Here is a 15,299-nt window from a genome sequence, read left to right on the forward strand (position 1 = left end):
CACTCCTAGCCTGAACTAGAGTCCGTGCTGAAACGTCCACCGGGCATTTTATTTCTAAAACAGTAACTGAACTGAGTTAATGTAGAGGTTATAGTAATAAACACGCGGGAAGAAACAGCCGAGAGAGGCTGCTTCAGCCTGAATTGTTTCCCTCCTAGGTGCTCCGGTGTGCTCCTGGATGGCCAGTTCTTGAGGAGCTGTACCTCGCCTCTAACGACCTTTTCATTTCAGAAAGGTAACGAGGGTTTACTTACGTGCACGTATCACTGTCTAGGCTGGATAAATAAATGGTCTCAATTATGCCTCACACTAATCTTTTTAAAGGATTTGTAAATAAGAATTAGAAACAGGCTCATTCTTCACAAAGTAGGATGTCAACTGATTATTGCATCTAATTGAGGAAAGGCCCATCAGAGTGAAAGCCTTGGCTTAACTATATTTGAAGACAAGAATTTTATTAGTTTGACAGAAACATATTTAATTTGTTTCAAAATGGACGTTATGTGGGAAATCCTTTATAAAGATCAAATAATGCATTTTAGTTAGCATTATTCTTCAGTAGCATTATTCTACTTCAGGTTGGTGTACCAAAGTATATATAAAAGCTTGTTCTCTTTAAGTAAATTATAGATGTTGTCTTTCTCTTTGGTTGATTGTTACTAAATTATTATGTAAAATTAAACATGGGCAAATTTACACAAATTCTCAATGAACAGATTCATTTTATTATACAGAATGATTTATTATACAGGCAGATGGAGGTGTTTTTATTTTTATTTATTTTTAATGATTTTATTTATTTATTAGAGAAAGGGAGAGAGAGAGGGAGAACAAGTGAGCAGGGGGAGGAACAGAAGGATGAGAAGACTCTGCACTGAGCATGGAGCTTGACGTAGGTCTTGATTTCATGACCCTAAGATCATGACCTGAGCCAAAACCAAGGGTTGGACGCTCGATAGACTGAGCCACACTCAGGACACCCTGTAGGTGTTTTTTTTTAAATATTTTATTTATTTATTCATGATAGACATAGAGAGAGAGAGAGAGAGGCAGAGACACAGGCAGAGGGAGAAGCAGGCTCCATGCACCGGGAGCCCGACGTGGGATTCGATCCCGGAACTCCAGGATCACACCCTGGGCCAAAGGCAGGCGCTAAATCGCTAAGCCACCCAGGGATCCCCCTCTGTAGGTGTTTTTAAATTATACTTTTTATTTTGAGATAATTTAAGATTCACATGCAATTATTAGAAATAATCCTCTGTACCCATCACCCAGATTTCCCCCTTGGGAACATCCTGCAGAGCTGCAGTGTGATATCACAACCAGGATCCTGATGTTGGTCCAGTCCAGCTGCAGAATATTTCCATCACCACCAGGGCCCCTCATGTTTCCCTCGTGTGGTGCTCTCCACCTGCCTCCCGCCCCTAACCTCTCCACTACACTAAATGCAGATATTTTAAGGTTATATCTTTTGAAAACAAGAGATTAAATTCATGGTGAAACGCTTCTATTTTCCATACAGGCCGGCTGATGTTCTGCAGACACTCAAATTATTAGACCTTTCCTCTAATCAGTCAATTGATGAAAATCAGCTGTTTCTAATAGCATATCTGCCCAGGTAATTTGCTCCTAAAATACCAGTTACAATAGTGCTTAGGAAGTTTTTAGTGAGTGGATCGTATGTTATATACACTGTCTCAGTGGAAACGTGATGCTGGTGATGGAACTCACAAACTGTAATTCCTGTTGGGAGACTTTATTTGAATTTAGGTGGAGAATGTCCTTGTGAAGCACATACACTGTAGTCTACATCTGTACTAGGTAACTGAGCAGTGAAGGATTTGGGCCTTGGTGCTAACGTCAAAAATCTTCATTCATTAAACTTTGGGAAATAGACCATGTCTTTTTCTCTTTGAGACCCATGACCACACAGCACAGCAGCAGGCCCCAGGAGTGGGTAGGCAACTGTAGCATCCTCAGAACATGAGGCCACTCTGAGTGCTCCAAACTGGACTTCGTGGTTTCTTTCTTTCTTTCTTTCTTTCTCTTCTTCTTTCTTTCTTTCTTTCTTTCTTTCTTTCTTTCTTTCTTTCTTTCTTTCTTTCTTTCTTTTCTTTCTTTTCTTTCTTTCCTTTCTTTCTTTCTCTCTCTCTCTCTCTCTTTCTTTCTTTCTTTCCTTCTTTTTTTGTCTAAGATTTTATTTATTATAGAGAGACAGCATGAGCAGGGATAGAGGGAGAGGGAGAAGCAGGCTCCCTGTTGAGCAGGGAGCCCAATGTGGGACTTAACCCCAAGACCCTGGTATCATGACCTGAGTTGAAAGCAGACGCTCAATCTACTGAGCCACCCAGGTGCCCTGACTGTATGGTTTCTAAGCATTTCACATGGCCTGAAAGCCTAGGGTGTGGGGAAAAAAATTACAAATGTAGTCTGGTTGATAGCCTATAGCATTTTATAATGTGCTTTGTAATCAAATTTAACGTTTTAAATTTCAGATTAGAACAACTCATCCTTTCTGATGTTGGAATTTCTTCTATACATTTTCCGGATGCTGTAACTGGTATATGAGATCATTAACTCCACTCTCCTGCCCAACCCCTCATACTTGAGCTGTCTCTTCCACTTCTTCTGTATAATTTTATTCTCCTTTTTTTTTTTTTAGGGCACAAAACATTAATGTTTCCTTCTTTGCAGTACCTCATAGTAAATGACAATCAGATATCACAAGTAAGAACATCTTCAGAATGTGCATATGGCATGGTCACTATTTTCTACTCTCATGATGAAATTCATAGGTTCCTTCTATTAAAAAATATTTATTTTATTTTTAAAATATTAAGTTAATTTTAACTCCTCTATAGTTAATGTGCAGTGTTATGTTAGTTTCAGGTGTATAATATAGTGATTGAGCAATTCCATACGTTACTCAGGGCTCATCAAGATAAATGTACCCTGAATGTCCATCTTCTATTTCCCCCATCCCCTAGCCCATCTCCCTTCTAGTGAGTTGCTGTTTGTTCTCTGGAGTTAAGAGTCTATTTTTTCAGTTTGTTTCTCTTGTTTTCTTTTGTTAGTTTATTTTGCTTTTTAAATTCCACATGAATGAGATCATATAGTATTTGTCCTTCTCTGACTAACTCTGCTTAGCATAACACTCTCTAGCTCCATCCATGTTGTCACAAGTGGCAAGATTTCATTCTTTTTTATGGCTGATTCATATTCCATTACACACACACACACACAGCACATCTTCATTCATTAATTAGTGGACACTTGGGCTGCTTCCATGGTTTGGCTATTGTAAATAAGCTGCTATAAACATAGTGGTGCATGTATCCCAAAGTTTGTGTTTTCTGTTTCTTCGGTAAATACACAGTAGTGCAATTGCTGGATCGTAGAGTAGCTCTATTTTTAACTTTTTGAGGAATCTCCCTACTGTCTTCCACAGTGGCTGCACCAGTTTTGCATCCCCACCAACAGTTGCACAAGGGTTCCTTTTTCTCCACATCCTCTCTGGCACCTGTTGTTTCTTGTGTTGTTAATTTTAACCATTCTGACAGGTGTGAGGTGATATGCCATTGTGATTTTGATTTAATTTTCCTGATGATGAATGATGTTGCACATCTTTTCATGTGTCTGTTGGCCATCTGGATGTCTTCTTTGGAAAAACGTCTGTTCATATCTTCTGCCCATTTTTAATCAAGTTATTTGTTTTTTGGGTGTTGAGTTTTATAAGTTCTTTATATATTTTGGATAGTAGCCCTTTCTCTGGTGTGTCATTTTCAAATATCCCCTCCCATTCTGTAGGTTGCCTTCTAGTTTTGCTCACGGTTTCCTTTGCTATGCAGAAGCGTTTTATTTTGATGTAGTAAAAAATATTTCACATTGAAAGAGAAATGCTTCCTCCAGGTGAAACCCCAAAAATATTAGGAAAGAAATTAGTTCAATTGGCCCATAAGCACACTGTCGTTTTACATGGCAGAGCTCTAGAGTGAGAGTACGTGGTCCTCCTGGTGGGTCCTCGGCACAGGAGGACGATTCCGTGCCTTGGACTGAAACTAGGGGCTTTTGCTTTTCTCTTGCCAGTTCAAATAATCTAAGAAATTAGCCTGAAACATGTTTCTTTTCACGTGTCATCTTTTGTTGGGTTTCAGTGGTCATTTATCAATGAGCTGGATAAGCTGCAGAGTCTGCATGCTCTGTCCTGCACACGAAACCCCCTGATGCAAGGGGACAAAGCAGCACAGACCACGCGTCAGTTCATCATTGCCAAAATTGGGCAACTGAAGACTCTGAACAAATGTGAGGTGAGTGCTGGTATCGTGACCAGGTGTTTTTTAGATGAGGAAACAGATTGTCCCCCTAAAATGTAAAGAGTCGGAATGTAGGAAACGGGCAAAAAACTGTAAAAACCTGGAATATTGTGAAGGGTATTGGTATAGTTTTCCTCCAAATGGTAAAATACTATCCTGGCGCATTGCTCAGTGATGGTTGGGCCAGGTCCTCGGGAGGCAACATCACTTAGGCCAGTACGGAGAAGCCTGACACTCAGCTGCCCCCTTGAGGAGGGGCCAGGAGTACTGGGTGCTTGCTCCTTCGCCTCGGGGGGACCACAGGCAGAAAAAAGACCAAACCACAGAGCATATCCTCTCCTTCTCAGCCACTCATACAGTGGCCCAGGCAGTGCCTTGCTGGCATCCGCACAGCTTGCGTGGAATCATCCGCTTCCCACTGGGGGTGGGGGCACCTGTCAGATGCCGGCTCATAGACACATAGACTCTCATGAAGAAAATCCAAGACCAAAGTTCCTTTTTTCTTCTCCAGTAAACCTGAATTCTGTCAGGGTTAGGAAGGAAAGGGAAAACCCAAGTATTGTCCCTCTCAAGCTGATTCTTCTCCACAGGTGGGCAGCGGAAGAACAGGGTACAAAACACACCCCTGTGTCACAAGAATAACAGGTCTGTTTTTATTCATGCGACCACAGATCCTCCCGGAGGAAAGGCGCGGAGCTGAGTTGGATTACCGAAAGGCCTTTGGAAATGAATGGAAGGCGGCTGGCGGGCACCAGGATCCAGACAGAAACAGACCAAATGAGGAGTTCGTTGCAGCACATCCCAGATACCAGCTGCTCTGCCTCAGTACGTGCACGGCCCATGACCTTCCCTGCAGTGACTGTCCAGCTGGCACTGCTGGGGATCTGGGGGGACCCCCGGGGCCTCTGCTTTCCTCCTTTGGGGCTTTTTGTTCCCTGAATGGACTGTCGGTGTGATCCTGGGGCTGCATCAGCAGGTTGGGAGCAAGAACCAAACCACTGTCTTTAGAGAAGAGAAGTCAGCAGCCTCCCTCTGTTGAAGGAAACTTGGGAAGTTGTGGGTTCCTGGCATTCAGGGTGGGGAGCAGCTCTGAAGTGGAAGCTCTCCTCATGGTGCGTGCCCTCACCAGGCTTCCCACTGCGGAAGTAGGACAAGGAGGGAAAGAAGCCCTCAAGTTCTCCTGGCGTAACCTAGGGGATTTTAAAAATGAAGAGCATGTTTAAGTAGAACCAGGGCACCGGTGTTTTTTACAGTCCCCAGGCAATCCTGTCCGTGAAAGTCCAGATGAGCGCATCACCTCTCCCCCGCGGGCTGCTCCGAGCACTTGTGCTTGGAGCACTTGTTCTGCACGGTGCTTCCTTCCCTTCTCCGGCCTGGACCCTCAGGCACTGGAGCTACCATTTCCGATTCTTAGTCCCTGATGTACTTTCCATTTTGTTTTGACTTCATTATTATTCCAAATTTCACTTTTATTTGATTTTTTAAAAAATACATTTCCTAATGCAAGCAGCTCACTACTGATATGCTTCTTTATCTTTGACGAACATTATCTTTGACAAAGAAAAGCTGCTTGTGGGAATTGCTTTCAGATCTATTAGCTGGTCCCATTTCCTGCCTCTTTAGGTGAATTCTGAAATCAGCTGCGGGAGGGGAAGGTTCTTAAGCATCCCTGCAGAAGTGGCTCCATGCTTCCTTGTGAGGAACACCAGGAGACAAAAGCACAGCTACTGGGGGGTATTTATAGAACTGCAGTCACTGGTTGGCCTAGCAGAAGTCAGAGCAGGAGAGGCCTGCTTTCCCGGCAGCCTTCTTTTGAGGCTGCTTTTCCAAGCAGGGGAGCACCCAGCCTGGCCTTACATCCTCCATTGGACACCTGAGGATGTCCTGTGAGTAATGTCTCAGATAGCTCCAGGGGTTCTCCCTCAGGACTCCAAAAGCAAGGGAACTGTTAGCAGAGGCAAAACTGAATAAATGTCTTAAGCATCTGAAGGCACAGCCTCGTTGTTAGCTGGGGTCAGGACACGGTCCTTGAGGAGCAGCAACATGAGACAGTGGATGCAGGAGTCTGGAAGCAGTTGTTGTCCATCCCTCCTAAAAATAGATAATTAAATGAGTAACTGAAGAAAAGGGAACAGATCCCAGATTAGCATAGCAGCTGCTGCATAGCGAGAATGGAGGGAGCCTGGGGCCGCGCCCTCCAGTGGTGGGTCCTGGGGAGGGAGGAGGCTATGCTGACCCTTACTAGCACGACTTCTTCCTTCTGGTTTCTGGTAGCCCTGGGGTTATCACGCTCCCTGTTTATGTCTTCTTACACAGAATACGGTGCTCCTGAAGATGGGGAACTCAAAACACAACAGCCGTTTGTGCTCAAAAACCAGCTTCTAAGTAAGAACCCCATGCTCAAAGACCACTTATTCGCATTTGCGACCTTAGGTGCTGAAGCAGGTTGTGAAGAACTCGTAGGGATTGTTGCTTTCTCTTAAGTGAGTACGTGAAGTACTTGGATTTGGAATGAAATAATGAATTATCATTTAATTCTCATACTGAACATTTTAGTGATTCCTATGGTTTCAACTCACTCGAGTGTGTTATGAATGGAGAACATGTGAAAAGTGAGCTGACTTGTGATTTGTAAATTTGTGACTTTTCTTACACCAGGACACCCAGCTGAATTGTCAGGAGAGGAGCAGGAGGGGAGAAGGGAAGGCGGGAAGGCACTAGGATGTTGGTCCAGCCCTTTTGTTGTTGTTAATTCCATAGAGAATTAATAGAAGGAATCTTCAACATCAGTAAGACCTGTTCCTTTATTAGGATCCGAGCCAGGCACTGACCAGCTGGATCATTTGGCAGCAGTGGTTAACGTGTGTGTGGAACATAAATCCTTATTACAGTAGTTCTCAGGCTTTTTCCTTTCTTCCTTCAAGCACTGAAGATAAAATATCCTAATCAAGTGGATCAGAAAGTCCTAGAGAAACAACTGCCAGGTAAGGGAAGTAGGCCTTTTGCCTCCTGACACTTAGGAATCGCTGGTCTAGAGACGAGTTGGCAGGAAGGAAAATAATCTAGAGTGTGGACTTCTAGAGCTTATAGGTTTTCACTAATCATTTATGGTCTAAAATGTAATCCATCATCATTCCCCACCAAAAGCTCAAGTCTCCCATAACCATATCAGCTTATCTAGTTAAAACTGGAAGCCCTTGCAAATGATATCTTTTAGGCAAGGCGTGAGCGCTGGAGTGTCATGGCTTTGCCTGAGCCACTGCTGTTTAGTTTCCAAATTGTGGCTCTGGTATAGAGAGACGGTGTCACTGGGCTTGAGGTGTCTTACTGTCCCTTCATAAGACAAAAAATGTGTCCTGGTGAGTTGAAGGGTGAGTATTATGGACATTTGTGACTTCTCATACACTCTACTCCTTACCAGTCAGGAGTCCCTGCAGAAAGTTTTCGGACATGGTCTTTTGACGGACACACTGAAACGGTTTTCTTTGGAAAAAGGCCTTCAGAACTCTGTCTTACTGGAGCTGAATTAGTTTCGTTCCACAAATACTTTAGTGTCAACAAAACTAGATTGATCTAACGTACCTTGCACTTAGCAAAAATTACAGTCTCCCTTTTGAGGGTACTGTGAATTGTTCAGATTAAGCTTGATTCCTGGGTAGAGAGTAATAAGGACAGCTTGCATGTGGAGCAGCTAGGATCTGGAGACGAAACCTGAATCCCCTCAGTGACTCTTGTAAAATGCTTTCCTCTGCTTGTCAGTGCAGTAAATCACATTTTAAAATTTCTACCTTGTAGCACTTGTAATGGCAAATGTAACACAACTGAAATGTTGACTAGAGGGGAAAGAAAGGGTCAGATAAACCCTGGCAGGACCACGCACTGCAGTGTCTGCGGGATCAGGTATCGGAGCGAGAATGGAGGGAGCCTGGGGCCGCGCCCTCCAGTACGGCTGCCACTGGCCACAGGTGGTAACTTCTGTTTACCTTCATTAAGTGGAAATCACACTAGTCCGTTCCCGAGTCCCTGCGACTCGCACCACAGGCGGCTCTGTTGGCCCACGCGGCTCTGGAGGAGCCACATGAGCTGTGGCACCGCCTGTACGTATGAGAAACAGCAGTACATCAATACATTCTGAAACCTATGCGTCCTTATGGAAACGGAGAAAAGCCTAGAAGTGGATGACCCCACTAGACTTCTAGTGCTGGTCACAGGGAGGCACACGGGCGACCAACTGTATGTTTTCTGAGTGTTAAAACAATCGTGTGTTACTTGTACATTAGAAATGGTAATGTCATTTAGAATGTTACGTGCAAACTGCCACTTTTTTTCTGTGGACACAGTGTAAGTAGGCAGATTTCTTACCGTTACATGAACGAACTTTTGGTTTCTGACATGACTTGGGAAACGCGTCCTTTCCTGTTGCTTTGTAGGCGTTAACCCACCATTAAGCACCCTCTGGACAGTGAAAGGCAGACCACCTAAATCTTTTTAATAGGACAAGATTACCTAAACATATTCACACATAAAAGAACAAGTTATGTTAATTAAAATGATGCCAATTGTTTATATTTAACACATAAACAAGGCCAGTTTTTATTCTAAAATAAAGATAACATTTATTATCACAAGTTGCATAAAAACACAGACAGGTTTTACAAAAATCGTTTTTGATAGAAAAATATTTGAATACATGTGATTTGTAGGAACACCATACTATTGCTGTACCTCCAGCTAAAGCTTCAAAGAAACTCTATTTCTCACCTTCAGAATATCCAGTATTTACCACAACCCATCTTTGGAAAGAAGTTCATAGCATTTTGTGAACAAACCAAAGCATTTGCTCCTGAAGCAGTTGCGTGCACATGTGGAGCACAGTTACGCATTATAATCTTCACAGACTAGGCGTGCTCGCAAGGAGCCTGTGGGCCACACTCAGTGCGCAGAGGGAGGGAGAGAGGTGCCCTCTGGATGCCGGAGCCCCCATTTTCTCAGCCATCGTGAGTGATCACAGAAGTTTAGAAAGTTAATTTTACTCATATTTACCCCTTGGTGCAGAGAACGTGATTTCTGGTTTATTCATATCAAGAAGGGAATATTAAACACCAGTGCAAAGGAGTGAAAACCCATTGTCAAAGGGCACTTGGGTCAAACATTGGCTCTGTTTCCCACAGCTTCCCACATGCCAGGTCAGGGGTGGAGCCAGCTCTCCATCCCAGGGGCAGGCGAGCCTCCCCCTAATGGTCTGCCTGGGTAACCTGATACTGTGAAGCACTGCGACCCGGGGGCTTGTCAGGTGAGCTAGTTTTATAGGTAACTGTCATTTGAGAGAGCTGAGGGTGTTTTTTTCTTTGACAGCCTCCATGACAATTCAAAAGGTGAAGGGACTGCTGGCACGTCTTCTCAGAGTTCCTGTGTCAGAACTCCTGCTGTCCTACGAAAGTCCCAAAGTAAGTGGCCCAGCAGAACACAAAGTCCAGCTCAGGTCCCCCTGGTGTGACCCGCTGTTAGGATAGGGTGCCCTGGGACACGAATTGCTTCTAAATGGGGATGAGGGGGACACAGGTATTAGGATAGACCTGTCTTTATCACCGCAACCCTTTGTTCTGTTTTTAGATGCCCGGCAGAGAGATCGGACTAGAAAATGACCAGCAGTCATTACAGTTTTATTCTGTGGAAAGTGGAGACTGTCTATTGGTGCGATGGTAACTGGGAGTCACTGGACGTAAAGGACTTATTGGAACAATTCTGGCAGAAAAAGAGGTTTTACAACTTGCCCTAAGTACAGAAGAGGTGATATTTTTCATTGGAAACAGACCATTTCTAGGCTTGTATATAACAGCAGTAATAAAGGCTTTGCACCTACTAATAAGTCTCTGATTTTATTTCATATTTATAGTTCGTGACTACACATTTCAATAAAATATTTTAAATAGAACCTAGCTAGTCTAATGAAATCTGAACACAGTTACGTTGGTCATAAGACCAGTTTGAATGGAATTCTATTGATATTACTCGTTTAAAAGGTTACCAAAATGATTCGGACAGTCATTTTGGGAAATGTCCAGTAAACTTAGGGAGGCACCTCTTTGTGTAACATGTGTGCTGTGATCTTGCCCCTCTGTTACACTGTTTTTAGAGAACTTTCCTACAGTTGTACCTGAACTGAGCATATTTCTTCTATAGAAGATTTCCAGCTCTGATTGGAATTCGTGTCTATTAGGTAAACATTAGGCAATGACAGAAGGAAAAAAATTCTTTCAGAGTGTCCATTATTTAGCAGGATCCTTCCCTACGTCACTAAAATCCTGAGAGGTATCTGATTTGTAGCCACAGAATTTTAACTTTTTTTTTTTAAATAGTACTAGACTGTGACCTTCAGGATTTATGTTAAATGGCAAAAGAAAAGTGGAATTAACTCACTTAATAAGTGAACTTTAAAACCAAGGTCCATGGGATCCCTGGGTGGCGCAGCGGTTTGGCGCCTGCCTTTGGCCCAGGGCACGATCCTGGAGACCCGGGATCGAATCCCACGTCGGGCTCCCGGTGCATGGAGCCTGCTTCTCCCTCTGCCTGTGTCTCTGCCTCTCTCTCTCTCTCTGTGTGTGTGACTATCATAAATTAAAAATAAAAATAAAAATAATTAAAAAAATAAAACCAAGGTCCAGAACTGGGAATTATATGGGTTTCCTTTCCAGTTGCCTGCTTCATTTGGACATTTCCAGAAACCCCAAACTTTGGTATACGTGACAACACAGCATTCTGGGAGTTGCTTTTGACCTTTTATCCTAATTCTGCCTCACAGAGCTCTTCTGTGATCCAGGATGGATTCACATACTTAGTTACTTAAGATTTCTGAATGAGGCCAATTTTAACCAAAAGTGACAGGTAGTGAATTACAAACTAGAAATGATACATCCGGTTTTAGAAATGTTTTTTGTTTTATAACAATTTGGTGTTTTTCAAATGGTCTTCCAATATAGAAATAAAATTTTTCCTACACTACAGTATCAGTTGATTTTTAACAAGGAAGTTCTGTGCAAACATTTGGAAAGAGGACACTGGCGACAGGTGAAAAGTGCCAACCTAGAGCCAGCCTGAAAGCCCACATCATCTGTTGCCCCCTATGCGCTCTGCTCAAAAGTTACACTCACATCCTCCCTCATGTCCCCACGTCCTCCAGCAAGTAGACTACACTCCTCCTCCTGGGGCTTCGCACTGACAGGGGTCCCCACACAGTTCCTTCAGTTTCCACAGCTGCTGCAGTTCCTGTGGCGAGTACTGTGGGGAGGACAGCATCCCCGTCTCACATGTCTTCTCGCACAGCCACAAGCCGTCCTGGCGAAAAACAAAGAGTAAACTCAGGAGCCATGGAACTGAGCTCGTGGATCCTGGGGAGGCGGGAAGGCTTCCAGACACAGGTGTGTATGGTGGGGAGATGGCAGGTGGTGGAGGGAGGTGCATGGCCAGAAAGCCCAAGAAGCCCCAAGAGAAAGTTTCCTGCGGGCTGGACGAGAGAAGGCTGATGGAGCCTTCCGGTATTCTGGGGGTTGTACCAAGTATCAGCTGATCCTCCTACAACCCTGCGAGGCAGGAATCCTTTCCCATTCACAGATGGGAAGCTGAGTGGGAAGTGCCTTGCCCAAGGAAGCCGATGCCGGTGAACATGAGGGACTAACGTGGGCTCAGCCTGAATCCTGAGTGCCAGCCTACTCCTGGCGATACAGCAGAGGACAGAGCCAGGGAAGCCCGTTTAGTCTGAGGACGTTAAGATGCTGGGTACAATGAGAAGCGTCTTAAAGCATGGCTGAATTGGTGGCAAAGGGGAAGAAACAAGAAAAGGAGCCAGAGTCAGCAGGTGCCCTGAAGGCTCTGCTGGCTTTGAAAAGGCCACACGTGCAGGGATGAGAGACTCACAGAGCCAGGGCCCCTGGGGGACGAGACCTGAGAGAGAGACTGTGTGTGTGTGTAATTGAGAACCTTCATCTCAGCCTTGACCTCTGGGTGGGGTGGAAAGGGGTTGGCCCAGGTGGGTAAACAGCAGGCATCATGTGCATCAGCAATGTAGGATCGGTGGTAATGCTCTTTGGTGCAGGTGGAAACAATATACATCCTCTTCTAAGGATGCATTTTAAATACAGATCTCCGCTCCCAAGGTCATGAGGTCACACTCACACACACACCCACTAGACCCATCAGGAAACGAGCTCCATGAGCCACATCTGCAGATACAGCAGCCACCGCAGACTGACCATGGCTACGGCCATGGCAGCGAGCTCCAGCGTTCAGTGAGTCAAAGCAGGGACTTCGATACAATGTGGGACTGTCACAGCTGACCCGGTAGAGGCAGATTTATTCCCATCCACCCCTGGAGCAGAGGGCCCTGCTCTGGGCCCCAGCAGGCCCCACGCATTCCTTGGCCCCCTGCACCTTCTGTGGCCAAAGCAGAAGCCGCGAGAATCCAAATCAACAGGAAGCTTCCCAGGTTCATGCCTACTCTCTTCTCAGGGCTCCTACTTCCCATTTCTGGTCTCTGCAGATTCATTTCTTTTCCTGGCTCAGCAATCAGTGTATTTTCAAAAACACCTTCCAGTATTTTATCCACTGTTTTATTTGCAACATTCAGAAAGGCTGAAGGGTCCTTGGACCACATGCTCCTGGGAACTTTAGCTAGCTGATTTCTTAAGGTCTTTTTTTTTTTTTTTTTTTTTTTTTAAGTAGACTCTATGCCCAACATGGGGCTCGAACTCATAACCTCCAGATCAGAGTTGCATGCCCTGATGAAACCAGCCGGCAGGTTTCCTTACATTTTAAAGCTACACAGAATTTGTAATTAAACATATAAAAACCTAATTCTTCTCTGTGGGTAGGAAAACTTCCATCCAAAACATTTCTTTTTGGTTTATTTAAAGATTTTATTTATTTATTCATGAGAGACACAGAGGAGAGAGAGACGCAGAGACACAGGCTGAAGGAGAAGCAGGCTGCCTGCAAGGAGCCCGATGCAGAACTCGGTCCTGGGAATCTGGGATCATGCCCTGGGTCAAAGGCAGACACTCAACCACTGAGCCACCCAGGTGTCCCTCTTTTTGGTTTAAACTCAGAAAAGTATGAGAACTGAGGTGAATTATTGTGAATTACATCAAGAGCATCAAGAGCACAGCTCTGATGCCAGACCTTCAGTTCTGCTTCTGCCAAATATCTGACCCAGAAACCTCACTTCCTCAACTCTTCAGACCCCAGGGCTGCCACCTGTCAGGCTGCTTACCTGATACCGCGTAGGTCCAATGGCTGCCATCCAGATGCCCATGCTTACGTCTTCACCCTGTATGCGCCCCGTAAAGTTTAAATATGGAGGTTTAAATGCTGTATCATCTCTAAACACGATGTCACACATTCCCATGATCAATCATCTTTTCACTTCTTCATTTCGTAACTACTCCACCAGGAAATGCCAAGCCTGCATTAACACTTGTGTGCAGAGTAAAAAAGCTAGTGGCCATTAACACCACATCACAGTGAAACGACCTGACACAGCACAGCGACTGGTCAGTCAACCCTTCTTGTGGGCCTTAAACCTCCAGCACTGACCGTACGAACAGTACAGTGGATCCAGCAGCTAGGCAGGTTGTTTACTGACATGATCACCAGAATCAACGAAAACAAAGCACTTGCTTTATGGTCTTCCTTCTTGTGAATGTCAAGCTTTACATTCCTCCGGGGACTACACTTGTAAATTCAGTCTGAAATCATAATAAGTTGGCTCAAAAGAACATTTAGGAATAGAAATTAGAGCCAGGATTTGGAGGATAGGAGTGTGTCCCTGACCTTTGAGAGTGAATCCTATACAGAAAAAATAGCCTGCTTTCCCTCGGTACACTGGCAGAAATCCTGAATTACCTGATAGGTCTTTAGCCTGCCCGCATTGCTGGCGAGCCAGTGGACGATATCCCTGGAGATCACATACCCCGAACCACAGGCAAAGGCTGGGTAGGCAGGACTGGGATACTCCAGCTCCTGCCACTTACCGGTCCGGTCAACTGCCCAATTCAGCCTGAAACTGAGATTAAAAACAGGTTGGCTTCTTCGTGTCTGACAGCTGTCCTACTACCAATCTTAAGCTGGGCCCCCTTATGATCACTAAAAAGAACTAGGCTGTAAAAGCAAGGGAAGAACAATTTCTTTTTAGTCTAAGGAAAGGAATTGTTTATCTAGCGGGTGTGTTACATGAAAGACTCATGTGTCAAATTCCCTCAAAGTCACATTTGTGGAGCTTCTGAAAGCACCAGAACATTGTGTGTACACATGCTCAAAAGGATCATTAATCCATATTGTATTCCTGAAGAAACAGCAAAGTTTCAGAAATGCGTCAGAAACTTATTCTATCATAATGTACAGCAGCTTTTCACATGAGTACCACTTATTTCTGGGTCTTGACCCTAAAAGCCACATCATCTTCCGCTCCTTCATCACCCTAGCCTGATGTTTTCCATTCGACAGATCATCCCTCTAACTACAGATTAATAACATACAGTAACCCAGGAGCCAAGGGGAGAGCTTTCCTATCTCAAGCACATTTTGCTTGTGAAAAACAGCCTATGTGTTTCATTCTAAATGAATCCCATTTGACCAGGTACATGAAGGCCAAAGGGCTAAAAAGGTTGAACTTACTTTCCCCACCAAAAATTAGGCCCATCCAGATTCTTGTGGTCAATCCTATTAAACACAGCTTCCAAGTCTATATAACAGTCGTCATCTGTCTTCAGCAATAAATCAAAGCTGGCTGTTTCCACAGTCCTGTTGGCAAAAGGGAATACGAGAGTCAGTGTGTCCACACCAGGAAATGAAAAGTGAGGCCAAGGCCGTGACGCTGCTCCTATTTTAATGAACCGTCCCTGTATGACCTGCATACTTCTTCAGTTTCTTCTTCCTTCAATGTTGAGAACATTTGCTCAGAATGCTACTGCTACCACCTGCAGTCCTCACTTG

General features: G+C 44.4%; 2 protein-coding genes across 7 annotated transcripts in view; one reads left to right on the forward strand and one right to left on the reverse strand.

The window, feature by feature from the left end:
- The window catches only part of TBCE (tubulin folding cofactor E), a 78,770-nt gene extending 68,588 nt beyond the window's left edge, over positions 1-10,182 (forward strand). For 4 of the 5 annotated variants that reach the window (XM_055308809.1, XM_055308808.1, XM_055308807.1 and 1 more), the window contains 10 exons: positions 159-235; positions 1,523-1,618; positions 2,496-2,560; positions 2,663-2,727; positions 4,155-4,307; positions 4,985-5,138; positions 6,630-6,698; positions 7,238-7,297; positions 9,669-9,760; positions 9,927-10,182. In XM_055308809.1, the coding sequence (XP_055164784.1) occupies positions 159-235; positions 1,523-1,618; positions 2,496-2,560; positions 2,663-2,727; positions 4,155-4,307; positions 4,985-5,138; positions 6,630-6,698; positions 7,238-7,297; positions 9,669-9,760; positions 9,927-10,019 (924 nt within the window). In that variant the 3' untranslated portion in view covers positions 10,020-10,182. Of the gene's footprint in view, positions 1-158; positions 236-1,522; positions 1,619-2,495; positions 2,561-2,662; positions 2,728-4,154; positions 4,308-4,984; positions 5,139-6,629; positions 6,699-7,237; positions 7,298-9,668 lie in introns of all 5 variants that reach the window. The other variant, XM_055308806.1, reaches the window with a different exon arrangement.
- Positions 10,183-10,319: 137 nt separating this feature from the next.
- The window catches only part of B3GALNT2 (beta-1,3-N-acetylgalactosaminyltransferase 2), a 55,622-nt gene continuing 50,642 nt past the window's right edge, over positions 10,320-15,299 (reverse strand). For both annotated transcript variants that reach the window (XM_055308812.1, XM_055308811.1), the window contains 4 exons: positions 14,982-15,107; positions 14,211-14,370; positions 13,579-13,635; positions 10,320-11,648 (listed from right to left, as the gene is read on the reverse strand). In XM_055308812.1, coding sequence (XP_055164787.1) covers positions 11,502-11,648; positions 13,579-13,635; positions 14,211-14,370; positions 14,982-15,107 — 490 coding nt within the window. In that variant the 3' untranslated portion in view covers positions 10,320-11,501. The remainder of the gene's footprint in view (positions 11,649-13,578; positions 13,636-14,210; positions 14,371-14,981; positions 15,108-15,299) is intronic.

Source organism: Nyctereutes procyonoides, unplaced genomic scaffold (genome assembly GCF_905146905.1).
Source record: "Nyctereutes procyonoides isolate TBG_1078 unplaced genomic scaffold, NYPRO_anot_genome, whole genome shotgun sequence".
Classification (NCBI taxonomy): Eukaryota; Metazoa; Chordata; class Mammalia; order Carnivora; family Canidae; genus Nyctereutes; species Nyctereutes procyonoides.